The sequence below is a fragment of the Lissotriton vulgaris genome, chromosome 11 (genome assembly GCF_964263255.1).
Source record: "Lissotriton vulgaris chromosome 11, aLisVul1.2, whole genome shotgun sequence".
NCBI lineage: Eukaryota > Metazoa > Chordata > Amphibia > Caudata > Salamandridae > Lissotriton > Lissotriton vulgaris.
The window spans coordinates 828036984-828064845 of record NC_141699.1 but is presented as its reverse complement, the minus strand read 5'-3'; the positions used below and the strand labels follow the sequence as shown (position 1 = coordinate 828064845).

Here is a 27862-nt window from a genome sequence, read left to right as displayed (position 1 = left end):
ACTATCCAGAAATGTCTGCTGTATTGCATCCCTGTACTAGGACAATATACCCACCAAAATACAGGGCACACCAGTATTCTCTCAGAAATCCTGGAAATACAGTTTATCAAAAACAATGTTCTCCATGAAGGCAATTGCTGGGTGGACAGGTCTGAAGTATTACCTATTAATTCTTACTGATTATTGATGTTAGGAACTTCTTGTAGCTTTGGTTGCAACATTGATGTATGGTGACACCAATAACTTTTAATATGTTTTTGCCCAGAGGAAGACCATTTCATTTTTTTTACGAAAGGGTGAAACGTCAAGACTCAATACTAACAGGGAATCCAGATGAACATATCTGTATGTAGTTAGGCCCTGTGAAATCACTCTAGGAGCACACCACATGCTATTATAAGCATTGCCTTATTTGCATTATCTTTGTATTTCTGCTGCACCAATTTGATTACCAACATGGTTATTCACCTCTTTGAAGTAAATTGACTTGTATACATCAAATGTGCGCTTGACACCCTCTGCAGCTTCAAGCTCATCCAAATAATATCTGTTACTGCCTATTAGTGATGTTCATACACAGTAAAAAGTAATACGCCAAAATGCAGTCCACAAATGACAAGACTAAGTAGCATAGGCCTTCTAAAGCTACTGTTGATCCATAAGTGGCAAAGGCGAATTGAATCTCTCTTAAGCTAGACCTAATGATCACATAGTGCTCAGAGGACAAGACAAAGGGTAGATAAGACATTTTTACATAACACTTCAGCATAGCCTTTCAATATTTACTCTAATGCCCATTTGAGTCGCAAACAGCCCATTGCTGAATAGGAACACCATCAACAAAATTTTATTTGAAGAGATTTATATAGCGCTGGCTATACCCGGAGGTATCAGAGCACTCATCAATGCGTTCATCACCCCGATCTAGTAAACGTTGTCACCACTTACCTCAGGTCTTCTCCCGTCAGCTGTTGTGTTAAAACTTGTACAGCCGGCGTGGCAAGGTGAGATGTATTCTGTGCCATCTGTGCCGCATACAGGGTGAAAGACTGACACTGGACATGTGCAATCCCTTCTGCACTGTTGACCTATTCCAGAGCTTTGAACATTACAACCAAAATGACAAAAGAAAACACATTATGAAAAACAAACCATAACAATGCATATGGCAGTTTCTTTATTGGCCTTTCCCCCCCATCAAAGTATGTGTCAGTCCTCATAGCATAAAAGGTTTAGTAATCATGTTTTGAACTGCATGCACTAACTTCTCCACATCTGAAAGGACCACTAGGCAATTGTGGATTTAGAAGAAATTATTAGTCAAAGTACAATAGTCACATCATGGAGACACCTGAATCCTAGATCTTGAGTTGGCATAGCAAATTGCAAGACTGGACCAGGTCATGAGAAGCCTTGAGAATGTCCCACTAACAATGGCTGTGTGTGTTTTTGCAGTACAGGCATAGGATCACAGCAGATTAGTGGAATGTTTTTACAATATAAGACCATGTCTGGTTTGTCCTGTTTCGATATTGTCACACTTAGACACATAAGAAGTTAGATATCTGGTTCCAACAATACGTGTGCAGTTGCTATACCTCATCTCAAGACATGCGGTGCTAGCTCTATGCCTGAAAACATCCAGGATCCAGCTCATAACATCAGAGGATTGTGTATGTTCTACATGCTAAGACAGTGAAACTTTCAGGGACTGGTTCAGAGAGACCTAAGATATCTTTCGCAGACAAGTGGGCAAATCTGCAGCTTAAGTGTGTGGGCCTGAAAATTATCTTGAGAACAAGACATCCGAGTCTCAGTTCTATGGGGTGTTTTTAGAGGAGGGTAATAATGGGATCCCCCCTGAAAATTAGCAGGTGTTCCAATTGTCCTCCTTGTGGGCCTACGCCTCATTTAAAGGCCGAAGAACAAACCTGTTTCTGACAGCAAAGTGTCAGCTCTGCCATCAAAAACGTCTTTCAATGAGCCAGCTGCTGCAGTAATGCTTTCTACATGGGTTCTGGATGGCTCACTACACTTAGAGCATGGCTTCTCATGCTGTTTTTTCTTTTCCAGTACTGTCATACATAGGTTTGTGGTCCAAGACTAGAATAATAAACAATGTTCTCAACTTGCTAAAAGAAAACCTGCAGTGCATCCACGGAAGCAAGACCTGCTTTACAATCTTGTCTTTGGAAAACAAAATCTCAACACTCTGGAATGCCAACATGGCACAGTAGGTTGGCTGGCATTGTGCAATCTTCCTGGAATAGATCCCAGCATGTTGGCGGGAGCACTTTTGGCGAAAAAGCCAAACACAAAAGGGGCAAACTGTGGATTTAATGGTAAGGGTGCACCTGGTACAGCAGAGAGGGAGTCTAGACATCTCATTGGTAGAGCAGCACTCCTGCCAAACCCTAAATAACCCCAATTATCTCCCTCTGCCGTCTGATGACTCCTGAGTATCATATCTGGAAACATAAACCCACTATTATTCGTTGTGCTCAATGAGGGAGTCCCTCTACCCTCACTCTCTTCCTTGACAAGATTTCTGGTTTAAACCTTGAGATATCTTTCAGGATCCCCAAACATCTGCTTACCTGGTCACTTCTGCCACAGGCTGTGTTGGGCATCCCATGAAGAAAAGGGGTAGGCAGCAGAGGACAGAGACCAGGAGCACAGACAGAGCAAAGCGTGGGGTGGCACGAAGCGAGAAGCAGTAGCGCTTCATAACAATGCCTCCCAGAAGCATGCCCAAGGCAGCTGCCGGCAAATTTACTGCTCCTGATAGGGGAGAAAGGAAAGAAAGAATATTAAAAACATAAAGGACATTTAAAAAAAATACAATGGCATTCTTTCCAAATGCTCCTTAGTTTAGCTTGAGTGTCTTCTATACTGAGTCTTTAGCAAGTGGCACCGAGGGGCAAGTCAAAATGCTTTGTCCCAGAAGCCACATAGCATGCATGCTAGCCTACCCAACTAAATCTTCTTGTTTGCTTAATTTTACCTTCTTGGATCTTCTTAGGGTGGTTAATCCCAGGCTTTGTTGATAATGCTCCAAGGAAGGCTAAAGGAAGCATTTTTTGAGGCTGGCTAATCTCTAGGGAAATCTAGAAATTCTCAAGAATCATGTGCAACTGAAAAATTGTAGAGCTGGTTAAAAGTCAGTTACACGTCCGGCCAAAGTAAAAATGTATTTAATAATGAGTGTGCACATACTATTTAGCAGATCGGAGTAAGTTCAGTATCTGGAGCATACATAGGTGTGGATAGATCTCCGTGCTCTTCCCTCATTTACCACTGCCCTGATGAATGGATGCATCAGTAAATATATTGGTGAGTGTGTGACTACATGTATGTGGACATGAAGGAAGTAATGTATGGAGTTGCTTGACAGCTGAATGCATCTGCTTAGGGGTCAATGGGTCATGGGCATGTGGACAACGGCTAGACACAGCTTTGAGGAGCCTATCACTCTTCTCAGTTCTCCACACGTTAGATATGTTGTTCAATAAGTACCATGCTTTCAGATTGAGTTCCTTGGTAGAAAACAAGAAAGAACGTTCTCAAGCCAGGGTCCCTGGTTTTTCATAGCCGCATCTCTGGGTAGGTTTAAATGCCTCCTGTGCAGTCTCAGACATGCCTGGGATATTTTCAGATGGTGTCTTGACTGGGTATTTTGTGGCTGGACTCTGCATATCCAAAACGAGTTGCCTGAATAGTCTGATTTGGTCCATTGGGCTTTTTAAGCATGTTCTCAGAACAATAACAATATATTTTCAGCTTAGCCCCCCGTATGTTCTCTTTAAATTCCCTAGGTATTTTTACGGTGTGTCTGGCTATTCCCAGTAGTTCTTTAAATATATTCTTAGCTGAATCTTTAAGCATTCTCAGAAGGGGCCATGACTTTTCTCAGTTGATTTACTGAATAATGTCAGCGGCGACTTACTCCTGGAGTATTCCTGTTTAATGTAATAGAGGCACTTTAACAGGTGGTCTGAACATTACGTATGTGCCCCAAGTTGCAGTTAATCCGAGTTTGTTATGCCAAGCCTTTTACTGCCTTTTCTGTTTTCACCAGCAGATTCAGGGTCTTACTTACAAGCCCATGGTGCCACCGGCACGTCAATTTATTTGACCCTGCGTGACTTTTCAGGGCCTTGTAAATATGAGCCCTTTTCATGCATTACTCCAGGTGAGTGGGGCATTCCATGGGTGTTGCTGTTCCCGCACAACATCCATGGACCTTGACACGTTCCAGGATTTACAAAATTTTGTAAAACTGTGAATGTGTCAGAATCCTACATCTCCCCTGGGGAGGCGTAGGAATGGCGCAACAAGGAGAAATACTTTTGGGGCATATTTACAAGCCCCTATCCCCACAGAAACTTCTCTTTTTCTGATGTTCCAGTGGCAATAGGGGCTTCACCTTATTCACAAGGCAGTGTTAAGCCACTTAACATGGCTTAACATGTCCTTGTGAATAAGGCCCCCTTTCAAGCTACACTTAGTGTGAAAGGGGTGGGCAATGGGTGTGGCGGTAGGCATTCCGTCGCAACACCCATTGATTTTGACACTGCCCCATATTTACAAGGGTGGCGTAAATATGGGGCAGTGCCAAAATTAAGACCAAGGAAAACCTAGTCTTAACATGGCAAAACGAGGAGAAATGCTTTACTTCTCCTCGTGTTTGCTGTTTCTATGTGTGCTGCATTGTGTAGCACACAAAGAACCAACAAAACACCATTGATAGTTTATGTGCAGGCAGGTGTACCCTTCCTGCACATACAGAATCATTTAAAAAAATGATCAGTTGCAACTTCTATGTGTGCTCCATTCTGCAGCACACATAGAAGTTCCAAAACACCATTACTGATTGTTTATGTGCAGGAAGGGACCCTTGCACATTGGTGCTAGGCAGCTACATTTAGCACCAGCGGTAAGGGAAACACAGTGTTGCACCGTATTGTTGTGAACATGGTGCATCCTTGCGTTTAAAAACTGTTGGAGGGCGGCATTAGGCTTCTTGGCTTAACGCCGCACTCCGACAGTTTCCTTGGAAATATGCCCCTTTTATTTCTCCTGGTTTTATCCTCTTTCTACGTGTGCTGCATTCTGCAGCCCTCATAGAAAGAGGAAAAAAAACATTAATGATTGCTTTTGTTTAGGATGGTTTCCCTTCCTGCAGAAAAACAATCATCCCCGCAGAACAGGCACCCTTGCAAAATGATGCAAGAGAGCGTACACTGGGGCATGGCATCCAATTATGTGCCAGTGCAGGGTAAACCACAGGGATGCATCGTATTCTTGTTAATATGACTCATCCCTGTGGTTTTAAAGTGATGCAGCACAGCGCAGCTAAATGGCTTGCATCGCCGCCCTGCATCATTTTCTTGTAGACGAGGCCCCCAGTTTTTAAATCGTTTGCTTATAATGGCAAATACTCACTTAAATGTAATCTGATTTTATTTATCTGAGATTCATACAACTTCTGTCAATTACAAATGATGATATTCGTTTTATTTGGCTATAAAATTGTTATCTCGACACGTGTTCCATTGCATTTTACTGGATACTTCAGTCATTTGTTTAGCCAACATCTGTTTCACTAGTCTTTCTAAGGCCTTTTTAATGCTTTTCTGTGAACATTTGAACATTTCCATATATTTAGGAAATATTGTCAGACTCTATTTTCTCATGCGTAAGTGGTCCTGTTCCGGTCTACCTGGGTTGGTTTTCGCAGTCTGTTTTATGCGAAGTGCGTGTGAATGTTGTGTCAGTAACATCAGCCCGCTTGCAATTCTCTGCTGATTTCCTTCCTTTAGGGATCCGGTCAGGGTACTCTTTGCCTAGTATCAGCTGTTTTTGTAGTCACTGATATCTGGCTTCCAGGATATTCGTAGCTGCTTTGTTCGGCTGCCCAACATTGCAAGAGCTCTTGCATTAATGGTCAGTGTTTCTCAAATTATTCTCAATATATTTATTCTTTAGACATCCAAAGAACACAAAGGGCCTGGTTCACAAAGATTTTGCTGTGACTTATTCTTGCGGTACAAAAGGGAGTGGTGATGGATGGAGCACCTGAACCAATCAAACACTCACACCCAGTCAACAGATCTGGGTTTATCCATCACCGTTCTTTAACCCACTCTGCCACCCCAGTTCAGACATGGCCATATGCAAATCAGTCTGACCCTGTGCCTCATGGGAACAGTCCAGCCCGAACTGCCAAGCCATGCCTTCCCTGGACCGGATTCAAGCTTCCTAGGACCGGTTTCTGGCATTACAGCCGTCTTCAGCCAGGCTTGCTTGAATCCAGTGGCAAAGTGAGCAAGGGACTCACGTCTGAGCATACCCTGCCAACTTATGGCGAACAAAGCGGTACAAAAGGGGGTGGTGATGGACGTAGCACCTGAACCAATCAAACACTCACACCCAGTCAACAGATCTGGGTTTAATCTTATTCTTGCAGTATTACTGGCCTATTCCAGAAATTCCAAAAGCAACTCAAACCACGCACAGCAAAATCTTTGTGAGTCAAGCCCAATGTGTTAGTCACCCTTTAGAGTGGCCACCTCACTCTGCTGTTACATAGACTGGCCCTCATTTCCAATATTTTGCCGCAGGGCAGCATTGCAAGCCTTCCTGCTGCACTGCCCTACATCAAAAGAAAAGGACAGGAATGTGCCATATTTATGAGATATGGTGCATTCCCGCCTTCTTTCACAACACTGGCACACAAATGGCTGCCATGGGCCAACGCAGGCATCCTCGCACCATGGTGCATAGGAGTCTGTTTTTAAATCAGGTTGTTTTGTGGGGGAAAAGACACCGAAACAGCCCTTACAGGACTCCTAGGGAGGCGTAGGCCTTTGATACATTTTCAGATTTACACATGTTGTAAATCTGGGATTGTGTCAAATGTCATGGGTGTTACGTGGCACGCCTCCCCATCGTAGTGTGAGGCAACTCAGCGACTTGTGCTGAATCGCCTCACACCATATCTACGAGGCCATGAAAAGTCACTCAGGTTGGCTTTACGTGGCCTCCTAAATATGGGTAGGCCCAGTGCGCCGCCGCAAGGTCAAGAAAAGTGATGTTCCGACGGTGCACAGTGTTTAAAAAATAAGCCCCTCTGTTTCTAGTCCAGGACATTTCAAGTGCAAATAATTGCTAATTGGTATTAGTAGTGTATTAGTCTGATTAGGTTCCTGAGCTCAAACTAAAACTGCAATGATCAGGGTTTTTTAAGGTATCACACAAAAGGCCTAGAATAACTGTTTGCAATCACTTTACCCTTACTACCTGCAACAAAGGAGTTCTCTAACAGGCTGTCTATAGTTGGGTTGGAGAAAGTTCTATAAGTCATCCTATATAGTTCACCCACAGAGTCTGCTATAGAGTCAAGCTATTATAGCTCTAGAAGTCTACATGATAAAGATCACAGGACTATTTGCCGATCATCAAAGGTGCTTCGTAATTTGTTGTGACAAGGTAACACAGCGGGTCGCATAAGTTTTTTAATGTAAAGTAGCTTCACTCGATTATATAATGCAGTCAACTTTCTTTCGTTTAAGGAGTATAGTGAAAAAAATATGCATGAGACTGCCTTTACCTATTCAACAGGGCTACAACATTTGTTCTGCTCGTTTCACGCAGAGCATCGTATGAGACAATTATTAAATAGACATGTTGACAATGTGGTCATTTATAAAACAATTAAGATAGTTGACACAATCACCAGATTTTTGTGGCTTGGCTTAAGAAAACTTGTAAAGGAGGGAAATTAGAGTAATAGTTTGCATTAAGCAATGTTTGGGATGAAAATTCAGTCCGATTTAGGGAAACTTTGACAGCTATTTATCAAGGAACGAGCATGCGTTGTGGGTGAGAAGCATGAAATAAGCTAGACTTCACCACTCATGCATGGTATTCATGGGATTTATGTGACTCTAGCTATGAATTCTGATGATATTTGTGATTTCTTTTTGGAATCCAATAACAAAAAAAACAAAAGTGTAACAGTTTGTTATGATATTGATGATTGCTATTATGGGTAACCTTGGACTGAAGGTGAATACTCAAAGACTTTTATAATGAGGTGTGGCCGTGGCAGTCAGGATGTAGAGATATGTTCCGGGGTGGTCAGAAAAAAGCCTAAACCAAGAGCTTCTCGTACCTTGGAATACTTTTTGAACAAAATGATTCATGGACACAAGCTGTGTTAGCTAAGAAACTAGTTTTCTCTAGAACTAATACTGCACTTGTTAATTTTTGTAGAAAACTAGGTAGGACACCCCCAGTCGAGCTCCTGCAGATTTATAGAGCAAAAAAGTGTTTCTGCCGCATTGTATGGAGCTGGACTATGGGGTTTTACTGATACGCACTCCCTACTAGTGGAGGAAAACACTTTCTTGAAATATATATTGTCTGTTCCAAGTAGTACATCGACATACACCTGCCACGCTGAATTGGGTTTAACACACATTTCTGATTTCATAAAGATGGAGACCAGCCTCTTATGGCACCGAATTTGGACAAAAATGGAGCCTCATTTAAACAGGGACATCCTAACAGATAGCCTAAATTTGGATGGGGCTTTAAAAATCCTGAGGCTAAGATACGTCTGCGATTTTTTGCAAGACTTGGGACACTTGGAATATTTTATTGAACCTAATACTATTCAATCGGTACAGAGAAAGGATTTTAAAAAAGAGGGCCTTTTATTGCTGGACACCCTAAGATTTTCAGGTGAGGTTTTTAAGCCTAGGGGCACATTAGGATGACGGGCGGACCCCCGCCCACCATAAGGGCGTGGGTCCCGTGGGGGGTATTAGGATGTGCCCGCCACAGTGGCGGACACATCCTGCATTTTTAGCATTTGCAATAACAAAGCGGCAGGCACCGTGCGATGCCTGCCGCTTTGTTATTGCAAATGAAGGGGGTGCCACAGGTACCCCCAGTGTGCACCCGCCACCTACACTTCCCTCTGAGGGCCCGCAGGGGGCCCCCAGAGTGAAGACCGCATGCCTTTCTGTGGCGGCATCGCCGCCGCGGAGAGGTGACCGGGGCGGTGACCGGGGCGGAAAAGCGGCAGACGTCCGTCCGCCAACGTCCCCCCATGATACTAATATGGCGGGGGGAAAACAAAGCCAGCCTGGAAGGGGCAATCCGCCCGACATCATATTGGGCCCCCTAGTGTCCAGCAAAACCAGATAATTTAAAAAACTTTTAGCATTCAACCGTATTTAACGATCGTACCTGGTGTTTATGATAGATTCCCCCTGACAAGATTTAGGTTCGGGATATTCCATAGAATTGTAAGTTTCCCAAAAATGCATGATTGGACCCGAATACTGCAATTGTGTCCATGAGAGAATCGCTCGCATCAAACTACTATTCATGAATTTCTATTCTGTAAATTTTATAGCGAATTGAGAAGAACTTGGGTTGATCCGATTTTAAAATCCATGGGGATCAGGCAGTGCCGCCTGGTGTTTAACGTCCTACAATTGCTCGATAATGTACACTCAGTGTGGAGAATATCAATGTTTTTAAAGAAAGTGGTTTATTTTAGGGAAGTATTGATATATAAGTTTAATAGACTAAGTAGTTGTAAAACCAAAGTATCAATTATAAACGCTTAGTTTTTGTATATCATGTTTTTAAACAAGCTGCGAAACTATATATATGATTTTTAAAACGCATTTTATGAGTGTATGAACAAACAGCTGGTTAACAATGTGCTTTTTTAACTATCACTTTTTGTAATAATTTGTATGTCTTTTAAATGCTTTTATGATTGTATCAGATAGCGATCGAATAAAGCAGTGTTGATTTGACTTGATTGCCATTTGGAATCAAATGACAAATAAAAATAGAAACTAGTTTAACGATCGGTCAAGTTGCAGGAGACGTGTACAGCACCGACTGTGCAGAAGGATCTGATTTTCTACACATGAAAGCATCCTAGCTGAGGTGAGTCCGGATCACTGAAACAATATTGATGTCAAAAATATAGAATTACCATAATATCGAGTAAAAAATATAGAATGCCAAAATACTAACTTCCTATCTCCAAACAGGTAAGTACAAAAATATTGATTCGAAAATATTGATGTAAAAAATATAGTTAGTCAAAATATCGATATTTTTAAAATGCTTTAAAGTAATTAAAAATTAATTAAATAATAAATATAATTAACTTTAACATACTTAAAATACTTAAATAATTTTAAAATAATAAATAATTAATGTAAGTTAAAAACAACATACAAATGTATTTATTAATACATACATATATATATATATATATTTACGTAATAATAATAAAAAATATAAAATTTTTTTACCGTAGGATAGCGGAAAGGGTAAAATTTACTATTACCACTCCAGTGAGTGCAACAGTAGAGAAAGCGTTGGATAGCGTAGGGGTAAAACTTATTATTCACACTCCAGTGAGTGCAACAGTAGGGAAACCGTTGGATAGCGGGAGGGTAAAAATTACTATTCCCACTCCAGAGAGTGCAACAGTAGGGAAAGCGTTGGATAGCGGGAGGGTCAAAATTACCATTCCCACTCCAGAGAGTGCAACAGTAGGGTAAGCGTTGGATAGCGTAGAGGTAAAAATTACTATTCCCACTCCAGTGAGTGCAACAGTAGGAAAAGCGTTGGATAGTGTAGGGGTAAAAATTACTATTCCCACTCCAGAGAGTGCAACAGTAGGGAAAGTGTTGGATAGCGGGAGGGTAAAAATTACTATTCCCACTCCAGAGAGTGCAACAGTAGGGAAAGCGTTGGATAGCGTAGGGGTAAAAATTACTATTCCCACTCCAGAGAGTGCAACAGTAGGGAAAGTAAATATTTCATATATTAATTTAAAATATATATATATATATATCAATACCAATTACAAATTAATTAAAAAGTAATTACCAATGTAATAGAATAAAATAATTAATCAATTAAAAATACAAATACAAAATATTTATTAAAAATCAGTACCTAATAATACATATTAATTTACAATTAATTAATTAACAATTGAAAAATAAGTAACAATTAATTAAAAATAAATACCAATAAAAATATTTAAAAATTTAAATAATTACAATTAAATTACTTCCCACCCTATTCCCCTATAAACCCACAACCCGCTACAGGAAATAAATTAATAAAATTAACATAATTATCAATTAATCAATTAATACAAATGTATAACCAATTAAAATTGCATTAATTACCAATTAAAAATTAACAATTAATTCAAGATAAATACCAATAAAAAATTAAAACATTTAATCAATTATAATTAAATACTTCCCACCCTATTTCCCTATAAACCCAGAACCTGCTACAGAAAATAAATTAATAAAATTAACATAATTATCAATTAATCAATTAATAAAAATTAATTACCAATTAAACATTAATTAACAATTAATTAAAGATAAATACCAATAAATAAATTAAAACATTTAATCAATTTAAATTAAATTACTTCCCACCCTATTCCCCTATAAACCCACAACCCGCTACAGAATTAAATTACGCAAAAATTAAATACCATAAAATTCATTACTTAAAATAAATTATAAAATAAATATACACTTTTCTTACATATACTAACATAAAAACACTTTAAAAATGTGATATTATTAAAAAATCGATATATTTAACATTTATATTATATACTTCGATATTTTGATTTTCTATATTTATGTAAATCGATATTAATTTACCTCAAAGTCGATATTTTTGTTGTCTATATTCTGTCCATTCGATATTCTGTCCATTCTATATTTTTTACTCGATATTAGTGCAATTCTATTTTTTTTACTCGATATTTTGAGTGTATACCGGTGAGCCCACCTCAATCAGCTCTGAAAAGCATCCCATGTATACATTTTCACCTGAGTTCAACTTGAACGACTAACCAGACCTGCAGCTTTATCTAAATATATACAGCGCGTACTCCAGCCCGTACCCCTCTATCATATGGTTGCCAGAAGCAGATCTGCACCACATTCACCAATCATTTGGTTTTCTGTAAGTTGCAAGGTGTTTAGCGAGACTGCTGCAGTTCAGGGGATGAGTGTGGTGCAGCAGCCAAGCAGCTGACTCTGGAGCACGGGGCTCATGGTTCGATCCCGGCGTCAGCGCAGCTGAGCACCACGTGACTCTGGGCAATCATAACGGCCTCCCCAGCGCCTGGGTACCCCTAGGTGTTACATGTTTGCACTTTACCAATGTGGAATTATTAACAATCATGTGAATTGAAATCACTTGCAGCATAATGTATCAGTTGCCGCATTATTTGCAGATTGAAGCAAATAGCTGATCACTCAAAGTCTTCAAAAGTTATTTAATACACTTCATATATGGGGTGCATACAGGGTGCCACACCTGTGAGACCAGTTGCAAAGGTCACCATCAATCCAGAGGGGGTTAGCATCCCCAGTGGGTGGACTAAGGGGCACCTTCTCTCTGCAGAACGAATCAAAGTGCCAAATTCTCAAATGTATTTCAAAAAGAGTCGAAAGAATGATTCCTTCTTTGCCATAAAGGCTTTTTTTCAGTGTTCATGCAAATTCATTTTTACTTGTAAAACACTGTAATCAAAGTTTCTATTTTGAACATGTATCTTTCTATATAAATCACATGATGTAATGTGATGTAATGCGCACAATTATTTTGCTGAGCTGTTTCTCAGTAGAAAATTGTGCTTCCAGAGACACTATAGTGTGGATTTATGGTAGGCTCGAAATTGAAGAGATTTTGTTTCACATAACTGAGAGACGCAAATAGGAAGCACACATTTGATTACAGTAAGTTGTACAAGGGGTACTTTCTTCTGCATAGTGCAATACTATGCGTGCATTACACAAAATAATTTACTCTCTGAGATAGAAAGGACAGTGCTTATAATGGAAGGATGTGTTTGTTTCAACATCTGTCGACATCCCATATTAATGGCAAAATAATGTTCCTTGATATGGTGCTTCTACTCACACATGCTGCACAATGTGTCTTTCTGTCGAAATCCCAAATTAATGGCAAAGAACTTTCCTTGATATGGTGCTTCTACTCACACATGCTGCACAATGTGTCTTTCCTTGACACAAAATGTACCTTTTGTTTGCTGCACAATTTAGTCAAATATGTAGCACATCATGGTCCTTTATTGCTGCACAATCTCGGAGACCCTGCTTATTTTGTATGGCATATCTTTCTGTGCCACTAAACAATAAATACAAAATATAAAAAGACCAGTATCAGTGGCGTTTTCTAGCAGAAGAGAGCCTGTGTTCTATGGTATAGTTTATTGAAATCTCCAAGGACAGCTTGCCGGTACATTCAACCCTTGGTTCTCTGGTGTTCCCCAGCTTGTTTGCCTTACTGTTCTCAGGTGGTTCCCTGGTTATTCTCAGTTGGTGAATAGGGTTTTTATTGGGTGCTTGGGGTTTCTCAGATGATTGCTGGGAATTCCCAGTTGTTTCCTATGGTTCTCACTCACATGCTCTTTGGGGCACTCACCGATAAGTAAGTTGGCGTAGGAGGCTGTCGTGCCATACTGCTTCTCCAAGTACTTGTTGAGGAAAGTTGAGAGGGCGGCGATGACGGACGAGAAGCTGCACTGTGAGAGGACCACCAAGATGAAAATCGGGTTCAGGAGAAGCTGTATAAAGATTCTGGGAAACTCTAAAGAGAAAAGAGATGAAAACTGATTGAGTAGCAACTTACAAGGGTTAATCCCTGTCCTTTACCCCACTCTTTTAATACTGGGACCAGCGAACCACTCTACAATGGACATCATGCAGATTGGTGGCTCAAGGTGAAAGGAACTCGGAACATAAAGAGGTCTGCCAAAACTGTTTTTGTGACTTTTACACAGCCCTTGAAGTTTTATCATCCTAATTTCAGTCTAAAGGACAAGTGCTTTTCCTGAACAATCACTTTCATATGTGTGTTTCATTCAGCAAGATCCAAGCCCCGCGATCGATGCATCATTCAGCAAATTACACCGTAGACTCATGCTAGGTAGTAGGAATACAACTCCACTCTTAGGACACTGAGTGGAATCCTTGACAGCAAATTACACCATAGGCTCATGCTAGGTAGTAGGAATACAACTCCACTCTTAGGACACTGAGAGCAATCAGTGACAGCAAATTACACCATAGACTCATGCTAGGTAGTAGGAATACAACTCCACTCTTAGGACACTGAGAGCAATCAGTGACAGCAAATTACACCATAGACTCATGCTAGGTAGTAGGAATACAACTCCACTCTTAGGACACTGAGGGGAATCATTGACAGCAAATTACACAATGACTCATGCTTGGCATTAAGAATACAACTCCACTCTTAGGAGACTTAGGGGAATCAATGTCTTTTATGGATGGTGCTTTGCGGAAAGTGATTTGTGGTCCTGGGCCTATGATTTTCTTTAGATCATGATCTTGTTTTAATAACGGGCAGTATCTCTGCACAGTTTGGCAAATGTTTTGGGATTCCTTACTGTAAGTTAGTATAAGTCTTGGTGCTTGTTGATCTTTTTCTTCTGTATTAGATGTTTTCGATTTTTTGATCAGCAGCTCGGTTCCAGTCAGTTTATCCAATTTTTTCTTACTTTTATTGAGCTCTTTCTCAGGGTACCCTCTTTTGCGCAATTGATTGGCAATATTTTTGATTTCAAGTTCTGCATTTTTTCCTTGGGAGTAATTTCTTTTCATTCTTAAAAATTCTCCATAAGGAATGCTGCGAATCAGTGGTTTCGGATGAAAACTTGTAGCATGTAGAATGCTATTGGTAGCAGTTTTTTTCCGATAGAGAGTTGTTTGCAGCTGATTATCTTGGATATAGATTTTAATATCCAAAAAATCTATGTGATTACGATTTATGTTGTAAGTAAATGAGAGGCCAAAGTTGTTTTGATTGAGGGAGTTAAAATATTCCTTGAACTCTGATTTACTTCCATCCCATATTAAAAACAGATCATCAATGTATCTGATCCAAAGGACAATTTTGTCCATAACATCATTGTATCTTGGGGCCCATGTGACTTCCTTCTCCCACAACCCATAGTTAAATTCGCATAGTTGGGGGAGAAAGACATTCCCATAGCACATCCGCAAAGTTGGTGAAATAGCTCATGGTTGAATAGAAAGATGTTATTATCCAGACATGTTTTGATCATGGTTGGAAGCATGGCAGAATGTTCTAGTTCTCCAATATTTTTTGTTTTAGAAAGTAGGCACATGCATCTAACCCTATTGGATGTTAAATAGACGTGTATAGAGAGACTACGTCAATGGTGACAAGTAGGTATGTGGGATTCCAAGTTATGTTTGAAAGAACTCTCAGGAAATCAGAAGTATCTTGTATGTGTGACAGTAAGTTTTGAACCATTGGTGCTAAATATTGGTCAATGTATGAGGTGATGTTTTCATACATAGAGTCGGAAGACAAAACAATAGGTCTCCCCGGAGGATTTATTAGGGTTTTGTGAACCTTAGGAAGGAAATAGATTGTAGGGATAGTTGGTTTCTCCTTTAGTAGAAATGCATATTCATCTTTATTTATTAATCCTTTTTCCCGCCATTCGTCTAAGTGCTGTCTCGTATCCTCAATCATTTTCTGTATTGGATTTGTTTTGAGTGGATTGTATTTTGTCTCATCTCGTAGTTGGTGATATGCTTCCAAAAAATAATATATCAACACGTTCCAGGCTACCATAGCCCTTGTTCACGTGAACAAGGAACAAGGGCTATGGTAGCCTGAAATGCGTTGATCTGCGCCTTCCAGAAAGTTTCCATGATTCGAAGGATGGCAATAAAAAGTGAAAAATAAGGAGTATGCGAGTTCGTCCCCATGTTCTTTTCAATTTGGAAAGATTTAGTTTGGATGTTAAAGCGGCATGGTTCTGCTGCAGGGGTTAACGAACCAGCATTGAGAGCGCTGCAGTCCCTGGTGAAAAGGAACCAAGGGAAAGTGATGTGATATACATATATATATATATATATATATATATATATATATATATATATATATATATATATATATATATATATATATATATATATATATATATATAGATAGATATATATATAGATAGATATATATATATTTCAACTCCAGAAACAGATTGTTCAGAGAGGGACTTCCGTGGTAGTTTTATTTTATTGCAAATAAAATTAGCAATAGTGCATATAGACAAACAAACGTATACGTGCTTCAACTAAACTAGCGTTGTTCACGTCATGAACAAGACTAGTTCAGCCTAAACACATAGACGTTTGTTTGTCTATATGCGCTGTTGCTAATTTTATTTGCAATAAAAAAAGCCGTACCACGGGAGCTCCGTCTCTGAACAATCTGTTTCTGGAGTTGAAATATATTACGTTTCCGTGTACCCACGGCAGTCAGGATGCACTCCGCAGACACACACACACATATATATATATATATATATATATATATATATATATATACACACACCAGGGGATCCTGCCGAAATGCGTCATGGCCCCGAGAAGGAATAAAAAGAAAGTTACATTTTATGTTTGATGCTGTAGTGTCGTCATTCCGGCGCAGGAGTTCGAATACTGGATTATTTATATATATACTTTAAAAACATTTCTGGTTTTATACTTTTCAGCTTCTTCCTGCTTTGTATATGCTATTTCTTGGTTGATTCAAGAAAAGTTTTTGTTTCCTAATCAAATTAAAATGTGTCTGCCTGCTGATACATATTAATTGAGCAATGGTGTTCACAATAAGTTCCAGGTTTATCAAGGGCTTGCTTTGACTTTGTGTCACGCAAGGCAACACAAGGTAATGTAAGCCCTTAGTCAGATTTACCATGCCATGCAGAGCCTCCTTGCATGGCTCTGTGTAGCATAGAGACTCTTGTGTAACGCAAGAAAGCGCAAGTCTCTCCCATGCGTTACTCCGCATTGGGCAGGTGTGGGTGTTCCTACTCATCCACCCGTGATTTTTGGTGCATTCCCAGATTTACTAAGACTAGCAAACCTGGGAATGCGCCAAAATGGTACGCCTTTCCAAATGAGGAGCACCGAGGATGAAAATCTTTATCTCTCCTCTTTAATTTCTCCTCCTACATGCGCTGCATTTTGCAGCACACGTAGAAAGAGGAAAATGCCTCTGGAGATTGCTTTGTGCAGGAAGGTGTCCATTCCTGCACAAAAACAATCCTGACTGTAATGCAGGCCACAATGGTGCAAGGGTTTATGCATTGGCGCCTGGCTGTTCTAAGTGCGCCAGCATAATGTGAGCGCAGGAATGTGTCATATGGTAGTAATTATGGTGCATTCCTGCTCTTTCCATTTGAGGCAGCGCAGCAAGTTGTCTTGCTGCGTTGCATCAAAAAATAGAAAATCTAGTCCTAAATGTCTACTAGGTCTTTGTAAGATAGATTTTGTTCTTCATGTTTTCTAGTAGATGTTGAGAGGTTAGCCCTTGCTTTTTACCAAAGTGCTACAAGACAATACTACTGGCAGCGGTACACTGTACAAAGGACAAATAACAACAATAGTAGAGCTAACTAGTCTCATGGTGTAGCAAGGGAAGCTGTGGAAAATTAAAGTTCTTACTTTTTATGAAGTCTATCAAGGAGAAGTCTATGGCTTTGTCGGTGCCCAAATTCTGCTTAGCATCGGCTTCGGATATGGTTTCCTGGACAGATGGAGAGATGGGTAAGTATAGAACCTACAATAGGAAAGACTACCAGCTTGGACCTTAGGTAACGAATGCACAACGCGCACATACAGGCGTAAGCCTTGCGATTGAAAACACCAGGAACAAGTTGTCAAAGCATGGAAAAGGACACACTCAGGATTTTCTCTGACACTCACTAAGATTTCAGTTATATTCTAGACATCTAGGGCCACATGCATCATTGCATCTGTTTGCTATTCCTAAATTGCTAAAATTAGGGAATCGCAATTTAGAAATCGGAAATGGCAATGCATGAACAAATCGCATTTATTTTTGCGATTCGGTATTTTTCCCTTAATTGCGATTCACAATTTGGGAATCGCAATTAAGGAAAACCCTTCCCATTGATTACTATGGGCCAAAAGGCCTATAGGAATGAATGGGAAGGCATTCACATTTTGCGAATTTCAAATTGCGATTCGCAAAAAGTGAATGCAATTTCAAGGGTGCAGGGGGGGTCCAAAGAACCCCTCCCTGCACCCCTGAAATGTAACTTTAAATGCAATTTACACACACACATGCCCCAAGGGCATGTGTGTGTGTTAATTAAAACTTTCAAAAATGCAATTTGTGCATATTTGAAAGTTTTCGGTAAAGTAGCATGAAGTTCAACTTCATGCTAATTTACCACTTCCAAATTGCGAATTCGCAAATAAAAATTGATCATGCATTGCATTTAAGAAATCTGAAAATTGCGATTTCTTAAATGCAATCGCAATTTTAGAAATCGCAACATGGTTGTGATTCCTAAAATTGCGAAATGCATGATGCATTCCAAATTAGTCAATTGCATTTGCAAACGTCCGAAATTGCGATTCGCACTGTTTGCGAATGCAATTGACTTTGATGCATGTGGGCACAAGTCCCTGGTTATAAATTGAGGATTATATTTTGATACCAGCACAAACAGCAGCTTCTACAGCTATCGAAATTCATGTTTTGTCATAATTAATGGAGCCGGCAGTTTTCTCCAGGCAGATTAAGAACACCAAATCTGCCGAAAGGTATCTGCTAAGAAAAAACCCATAAACACTCATTCCATATGTTATGCATCATTTTAAAGTGGAAATCTTTGGACCTACTAAATACGTCATCTGGGTAATCGAGTGATGTAAATACCTTCCCTTATTTTGACCCACTCGGAATGGAAGCCTAAAGGTGAATGAGATTCCAAGTATGCAAAAGGAAAAGAATGTCAGACACTGGAAGGAAATCCACACAGGTTTGCAAGCACTAAAACAGAAGGATGGAGAATAAAAGGCATTAGAAAAGAAGTAGGCACGAGAGGGCTGGAAGACCAAACTATGTAAAAAGTTGCAATTCTGTTTGAGGGAATGAACAGCGGGGATAGAATGTAAAGCTTCTGCAAGCACATTATTTGATTAACATTGGTCAAGTGTCCAGAATTCATTAATATTTTCGGAAAAGGGCTTTTGGAAAAACACGAGGCAAGTAAAATTGATCAAATCTTTGCAGAATGTTAAAATTAAAATATGGGGAGTTGAGATCCCCATCCAAAGGATTTTCTTTAAGTTCTGAAGTTATAAGTACATTAGCCCAATAACATTGGCTAAAACATAGTTCGACTTACATACTACTTTACAGATTGCTATTACAGTTTGTAAAATGTTCCCACTAGCATGCTCCAGAGCCCAGATCCCAGCTCCCTAAACGTATGTTTCTGGGGATAAAGGCAAGGACACTTTGTAAGTAACTTTGTAAGCAAATAACAGTATTCCCTCTATGTGCAGGTCTTATGCAGGTGCAGCAGGTAGCACTGTGCATGTGTTTTGCGAGAACTGATATGAAAATGTCCTAGAAGGTTACATCATCGATTTAGACAACTTAAAAAACAGATGCAGGATTTGAAACATCTAAAAGGTCTGGCTCAAATTTTATGCAATAAAACTGACCGACAGAGGGATGTTTGGATCCAAATAAAGTTTTGAAATTCATGACTCAAAAAGGAACATTAAAGATTTAAGGTATTGCATAATAACATACAAGATTGGAGACATTGACGGTGGCACACAGCATTTTCCCTTCAAAAGTGACAAACACATGATAAGAGATTAAACAAGGCAGGTGCTTGATTTAAAGTCATTTAAAGAGACTTGCAAATTATTTAGGGCGAAAAAGAAGATAGATAAAGGATTTATGGCACAGAAAGAATTTGAAACAGGGTTTAAGGCATCGAGTGCAATAGTTACAGGATTCACAACTAATTGGACACTTAGGGACTTATTTACAAGCCCAGTGCGCTGCTGGATCATCACTTTTCTTGACGTTCCAGTAGTGCAATAGGCTTAGCCATAGCTACAAGGCCACGGAAAGCCTCCCAGCATTGCTTTTCATGGCCTCGTAGATATGGTGTAAGGCAACGCAGCGTAAGTCTCTCTGTTGCCTCACAGTGCATGGGGAGGCGTGCCATAGACATTACAGTGGGTATTCCCACTCAACGCCCATAGGTTCTGACATATTCCCAGATTTTCAACATGCGAAAATGTGGAAATGCGTCAAAACCGTTCGCCTGCCCAGGGCAGGCATACTAGTTGTTTTTGTGTAGGAAGGTGTCCCTTCCTGCGCAAACACAGCCCGATTTCAATGCAAGCACTCTTGCATCGTGGTGCAACGGTACCTGCACGGGCGCATGGCAGCCACTTGAATGGCAGAGCTGTAAAATAGAACGGAAATGCGCTGTATCTCATAGATACAGTGCATTCTTGCCCTTTTCTTTTAACACTCGGTAGTGCAGCAAGTAGCCCTGCAGAGTTGCCATGCGCCAAAATGTTGTAAATGGGGCCCTTAGGATTCAAGCATCTAAGGTGCGGAAAGAGAATTTAAGGAACTGAAAGAGACATAGGACGAGTACTTAAATGTTAAAAGAGACTGATAAAGGACTTTAAATATTTAAAAGGGTAGCCTCCAGTTTTAAGATATCAACGATATCACCCTCATGCATAAAAAACATCTCCAAGGCACATAGGGGCATATTACCAATAATTAGCGATAATTATCGCTATGTTGGCTTAGCGGCAATATTTTTATCGCCCAGCTGCGGCGATTTTTATCGCTTAGGAACCTTGCTAATTTCAAGGTTTATCTCCTAAGCGTTAAAAATCGGCCGAAATGCATGAATATCGCTAAAAAGTCCGCGATATTCATGCATTACCGAGCTAATGCTCTTAGCCATGTTATCCACCTACCATTGGATAACATGGCTAAGAACTGCTCAGGGCAGGTGTTAGCTTTTGGAGATAATCGCGCTTAGCACGAATATCTCCAAAAGTTGGTAATAGGAGATAGCGATGTTAGCGACTGTTTGCAGTCGCTAACATCTTGGCACGCCCACTTTGCATGTCATTAGTGATAAATACCACTGACATGCAAAGCGGGGCCCAAGATGGTCGCTATCTCCTACTAGCTGTCGCTAACTGGTGTTAGCGACAGCTAGGTAATAGGGAGATAATTTTATCTCCGCTTTCTTGGCTTTTAAAGATAACCCCCTTGATAATATGCCCCATAGTTTGGTAAACATTTGCTACTTCAGTAGCAAAGCCATATCCTCTGAGCAGTCAACATCAGAATAAGTCAAATTTGCTATACTACATCTTCATTCACAAACCTAATGAAACTAAGGCCAAAGGTCATCAACACACATCTAAACACACAATGCTCCAACCAGTTCCATAACTGCATTGAGCTGATCATCACTAAACGCACATTACTCAATTCTGATCTTGCTGACCCCTATCCAATGAGACTTCTAAACAATAAGAAACACGAGAAAATGTCCTGTCAACAAACCACGTTGATTCTGTTCAAAGTGTAGTCCAGAGTGGTAACTATTCTGGAATGCTTTTTTAGATCGTTCAACACGTTTTAAATAGAATACACAGATGCATGTAACATAACTAAAGAGATTGGCACCCTATTTAAAGGGCTGAAAGACAGAACGAGGATTTAACATAATTACAGAGACAGATACAGGATTTGAGCAAGTGAAAGAGGCAGGCACAGTGTGTTAGGCACTGAAACTGAATGAGAGATCACAGGAGCAATTTTTAAGGCAATGCAAGAGACAGATGCAGGATTTAGGCCACTGACAGATACAGACATGAGTTTATTTATTCAAAGAGACAGATTCAGGTTACGTCTCAAAAGAGACAGGTAGATGAATTGCCATTCTATAGAAGCAGATACGGGAATTAAGACACAGAAGACGCTGGCATAGGATGATGTATTAAAAGGCGGTAGAAAATGGGTAGCTGCGGTTCTCCCTAATAGATGTCTTTCATAGATTCAAGCATGTGATTCTATGAAAGATCCTGTGCTGGAGAAACATGATTGACCTATTGAAAAAGGCAACAGCCATGGCATCACATTTAAGGATTTAAAGATACAATGGATTTAAGAAACAAAAAAGATAACATTTAAGGTCTCAGAATAGACAGATACAGAATTTGGGAAATTGAAAGAGAGACACACACGTTTTCAGACCCTCAAAGAGCCAGAGGATTTACTACATTGAATGCTACAGGGAAAGAATGTAAGGCACTGAAATTACAGAATCACATGACTTAAGGTGGAGACACAAAAACAAAACGTATACATTACAAGAGACACATGTGATTTCGTGGTATCAAAATAGCCAGGCAGGTGAACTATGAAATGAAATAGACAGATGCAATCCTTGATTCCATGAAGCAGAAAGACACCATTCAATCTATCGAAAGTACGAATGCACTTTCCTGAAAGTGAAAAGAACAGAACATAGTTCTGAAAAGTGAATGGATCACATACAAAATCCCTGAAATGGTGAGAAGCAGACACATCACCTTACCCTCACTCAGGTTTTTCGCTCTCCTAGCTCTGTGATAGCCACTCGGATGAATATTGCGCTTATAAATAAACAAATACAATAAATGAGCCTTAAGACAGAGGATTAATTATACCAAATAGAGGTTGTACACCTTTTTCCCGATTTCAAAAAAAATAAGTTTGCAGCGAATGTGGAAATATCTGACCTTGGAAAACATTCTGTGAAAAGCAGTATCCTATCTTCAATTATCTAATGAACAATAAACATATTCATGCAGAATTCTAAGAGAACCGCCAATGTAACCATTTCACATAGGGGATATCTCCTTACCTCTCTTTTTGACATCTGGCGTGGGAAGAAGAAGTAGGGGATTGAGGTGAGCGCCAGTAATCCAGAGGAGATGAGCAGCCCCAGCCACCAGGCTCCGACCCAGCGTGGGTCACCAGGCTTTAGATCCATGTTCTCTAGAAGTGCAAGTTGGGAAATATAATTCTGTCATCAGAGGCCAGGTATATACTAAAGCAGGTGCAAACAGCCTGTAATATTCTCTCCCACACTGCCTCATGGTGGAGATGTGCCATTCATAAAACTCAGCAAAACAATTCACTGGATATTGATTGAAAAGAAGGCTCAGAAAAGTAACACATGCCAGTGAAAATCATTGAGAAGCAATTCTAGACACACCAGCTCCGAGAATTAAAAACAGTTAATCCAGCTCTCACAGGGAGTCCCACATTCATTACAATACTCTATGAGAAAAATACCAAAAGCCGTACAAGACTATGCAATACAAAGAAAGAGAAACAGACACCCACTTGGAGTCATACAAATGCAAAAACCACCAAATGGGAGTCAATGAAAGAAAATACACACACACATGGAGTTTTTATTCTTCTGCAATGTTTACCAAATATATACAAACTTGTTTTGGATTCCTTTTTTAAGAAAACTGCCATCATTGAATATAAAATAGCCTATACAGAAATTCTTAAGCTGGGGGGGGATGCTTTAGTTTTCCGAGTGGGATCGTTTTTGAAAGCGGCAGTTCGTTCACGAGTATTCACTGATGGCTTGTGTCCACAGGTCATTGATTGGACATTGTTTTTATGATGCTGTTGTTTTTATTTTAACATTCTAATGTACTCTAATGCTGTTTTTTTTATATGTGCTTTTATGGATGCATCTGTATCTGAATAAAGATTAATTGAAATGAATTGAATTGAAAGAAAATACACACACACATGGAGTAAAGATTGACACACTTCATCCGAGAATAGAACAAAGACAGCAGCCCGTGCAATAAGAGTCAAAGACATTTAGTACAGTATCAAATGAAAGTCACACTCTGACCAACACTACAGACAGAACTCCTAGGTTGTGAAAGAAAGTCCTCACAACAGCCACTCAGAGATAAAACATGTCACCAGACTGTGCTTAAGAATTAATGAGTACATATTTTAAATATGGTGGCCCAAATGTATTTATCCTTCACGCAACAGAGTTTAAAAAATAACTGTGCTGTGTTTCTCAAATGAGAGAAAACAATCAACGCCATATTTACAAGGAATCGCATAATGATGATGTCATTGGGGGCATTCATGCCAAATATGGCTGCTTTGTACATGCATGGCTTACCGCCATGGCTGAAAGGCACGTCTGCACTGTCTTGCACAGGCCTTCTACAAGAGGTATAGATTCCAGTGAAGATTTCTTACATATAAAGATTGTCAAAGGGCCAATCATGTAGGTAGCGTGTGTTGCGTCCAGCAGACATGCTGCATGTGTTATGTTATGTTATGTTATGTTATTTTTATTTGTACCATGCACAGCTGCCCCAGCAAAGGGGCGTCCTGGCGCTTTGAGAAGGTAAACACAACACAGCATTAAAAGCGGGCAGAAAGGAGAAGAGACACAACAGATGAGCTAAACAAATAAAAAGGTCTTGATAGCCCGTCTAAACTGAAGGAGGTCATCGATGGCCCTGATTTGTGGAGGAAGAGAATTCCACCAGCTCGCTGCCAGGACTCCAAAGGAGCGGCCACCAATTCTGCTCAACTTAAAACACAGGACCACTGCTAAGTTCTGGCCTAGTGATCTAAGAGTGCGAGAGGGGACATAGGGGATCAGCAGTTGCTGGCATAGTCCAGCCTGGACAGCACTGATGCTTGGACCACCAGCTGTCTTTTGGGTGCATCAAAGAATTTGAGGATGGGTCGAAGTCCTCTGATGATGCCATAGCAAGAAGCCGCCACCTTCTTGGTATGACAGATGAAACTCAGCGAAGGATCAAGCCACACCCCCAGGTTTTTTATCTCTGCCGCTGGGAGGGGAGCCTCCAGGTCTGAGTCCCCACTCAGTGTGACCGCCAGCTGCGTGTCATCTGCGTAAGAGACCATGGTCAGGCCCCACCGCTTGACGACCGCAGCCAACGGTCTCAAATACAGATTGAAAAGGGTGGGACTCAGTGATGACCCCTGTGGGACTCCCTGGTCTAACGGGTAGGATGACGACTTACCGGGTGGGATCGCCACCTGGAATGACCTATCCGTAAGGAAGGATCGAAACCAGTGCAAGGCGGAGCCAGAAACGCCCACCTCCTAAAGACGCCGAATCAGAATCCTGTGCGAGACCGTGTCGAAGGCGGCACTGAGATCTAATAGCAATAGTGCCGCCGTCCGACCGGAATCCAGCACGGAACGCAGATGCTCGACCATCGAGAGAAGGGCCGTCTCCGTGCTGTGACCCACACGGAACCCGTTCTGGGTAGGGTCGAGAATGTTAAGCCTACCACGATGGTCTGTAAGAGTGGCCTTCACATGGGCCTCCGCTATTTTCGTGGCCCAAGGGAGAAGGGAGCTAGGGCGGTAGCTTTCAGGTTTAAGGGGGTCAAGGGTCGCCTTCTTCAGAATTGGCGTGACTACTGCCTGCTTCCATCTGACGGGAACCACTCCAGAAGAGAGGGACAGGTTGATCAAGGACAGCACCGGGGTACGGCAAACCGGCGCCAGGGTCTTGAGTTGGGCCGGTTTCAGCGGGTCTGCCGGAGATCCAGACTTGATTTTGGCGCTGAGAGAGTCAAACACCTCCAGAGATAAGGGGGGTAAGATAGAAAGACATTCCCCCTCACATAAGGTGCGACCAACCTGCTCTAGCATCAGGGAACCCGTTGGAAAAGTGCGATAGTTACATTACTGGCTTCTATAATCGCTTGCCGAACATATGCACATGGTTTAAATTGCGTTCGATTTTTAAATAAAGCCATTTCAGGTCAATTTAGTCTTAGTTAATCGGGCTTTGTGGAAGAAACTACGGTCGTTTGCACTGCTCTTCCCTATAAGCATCCCTTTTGCATATTCTACAGTAGTCTGGCACTTCATGGCGCAATGCAGTTTTGACACCGTGGGAAACCAAAATTTCCACATTCAAAACCTTCAGCTAAAAAGTTGACTGATACTGCCATTTGCACTGATTTGTGACGCTTTGGATTACGTGAGTGACCACAACATTTTTAATGAATTTGAGCCTGAATTTACAAGATGCCAAAGAAGAGTAATCCACCACCTATTGAGAGTTGAAGATACACATTTATTTAACTATTGGGTACAACAAAATGACAACATCATACATCACTGAAAGTGAGAGAGGATTCCACCCACATTGATAGAATGCAAGATTAATATAGTTAGTTGGAGTTTATGTAGAACATTGTACACCTTAAAAATAAACACGATCAATGCATAAAAATAATATCTGGTTACACATTCGTATTATATATTTAATCCAAAAATACTATAGTTAGGCAAAATATCCACAACACGTGTTGGGAGCTTTAGACAGCCAATTCCTCTGCCTTGTAATTATGATTCCAACCATTGTCTTGTCTGCAGCTGCCCCGTCCCACTAGATTGATTGTGTTCCCCGCCCTATCACTGCGAGTGAAGTTGCAGCGGAAATTGATTGGATTACACCAGGGAAAGCACCGGGCTGCGGCAATTGATTGGATTACACCAGGAAAGCACTGGGCTTTACATGGTGCCTGGGGACTTGTTTAAAGCAGAGAAGGAGATTTGGTGCCCTCGTTTTTCCCTTTTTTTCAATAATATTACAAATGTGCTTACCATGCCATGGACTTGGGAAGGGGCTGAAATTGCCCCAACCCATAAGGAGGGTCTTGGGCACTCCCGTTGAATTACCACCCAATCACTCTTATCAACAGCTCACATAGGCTCTATAGTCGTATTCTGCTGACCAGACTACAACTTGGGTTGAGGATGTAGGAGTGTTGACTCCTCTCCAAGTGGGATTGAGAGCTGGGACAAGCACTATTGACCTAATGCTCTAATTAAAACTCATCTATTGGAAGTATGTCACACTGGGGGGTGGGCACCTCTATGTAATCTTTGTTGACCTTCAGTCAGCTTTTGATCCATTTCCCAGGGTGGGCCTGTGTGCAGTTCCAAAGAACACGAGGTTTCCGAAATATCTGATTGATGTGTTCAGGAGGCTTCACCTGGATAATTTCGCTCAGGTCCGGACAGGCCCGATTCCAGTGTCCTCGGGGGAAAGGGGCACAGGGGTGTGTCTTAATGCCCTAGTAACCACATTAGAGCAATGCAAGCATGATGCCCCGCGCCTGGCAAACAGGAGGGTCCCAGTGCTTCTGTTTGCTGATGACACCTTACTGGTCTCGAAATGTAGGACGGAGTATGCTGTTTACATCCTGACGTGCACCTGTGGTCTGAGGTACGTGGGTCGTACTAAGCTGCAGGTGCATGTCAGGATCTTGCAGCATCTTCGTGCCATAGTTAATAACGACTCTTCTTATCCAGTAGCTCGCCATTTCAAGCTCATGCACAACAATGACTTGAACTGCTTGACTTATTTTGTGGTAGCATCTATTCCTAAACAGCGGCGGGGAGGAGATCGGAAAAGGGCCCTAAGGCAATTGGAGACAAAATTAATGTTAGAGCTAAATACTAAGTCTCCGCATGGCCTGAATAACACCGAAGACCTGCATAATTTCCTGTAATACAGCACTCTATTTCTTCCAGTGAGACTCTTCCATGTAGGTTTTTCTACTCTGTGTTTGAGATTTCTTACCAATCCCTGTATATTGTAATAGTTAGATGAGCAGCGGTTTAGGGTCATGGTTATGCATTCGGGAGTGGATGTTATTCATTCCTTGACGCCTACCATTTCCATGGACTGTATATAACAATTATTGTTTTTAATATTAGCGTTTTTTATGAGAATAAGAAATTAGTTGGGTAGAACACTTTATGTACTAGCACTTTATTATTG

General features: G+C 40.8%; 1 protein-coding gene across 2 annotated transcripts in view; it reads right to left on the bottom strand.

The window, feature by feature from the left end:
* Nucleotides 1-27862, bottom strand: part of SLCO2A1 (solute carrier organic anion transporter family member 2A1) — a 661420-nt gene that overhangs the window by 173470 nt on the left and 460088 nt on the right. The window contains exons 6-10 of one of the 2 annotated variants that reach the window (XM_086943938.1): nucleotides 22892-23025; nucleotides 17616-17697; nucleotides 13534-13698; nucleotides 2598-2781; nucleotides 949-1099 (exon numbers count right to left, since the gene is read on the bottom strand). In XM_086943938.1, the coding sequence (XP_086800064.1) occupies nucleotides 949-1099; nucleotides 2598-2781; nucleotides 13534-13698; nucleotides 17616-17697; nucleotides 22892-23025 (716 nt within the window). Of the gene's footprint in view, nucleotides 1-948; nucleotides 1100-2597; nucleotides 2782-13533; nucleotides 13699-17615; nucleotides 17731-22891; nucleotides 23026-27862 lie in introns of both variants that reach the window. The other variant, XM_086943937.1, reaches the window with a different exon arrangement.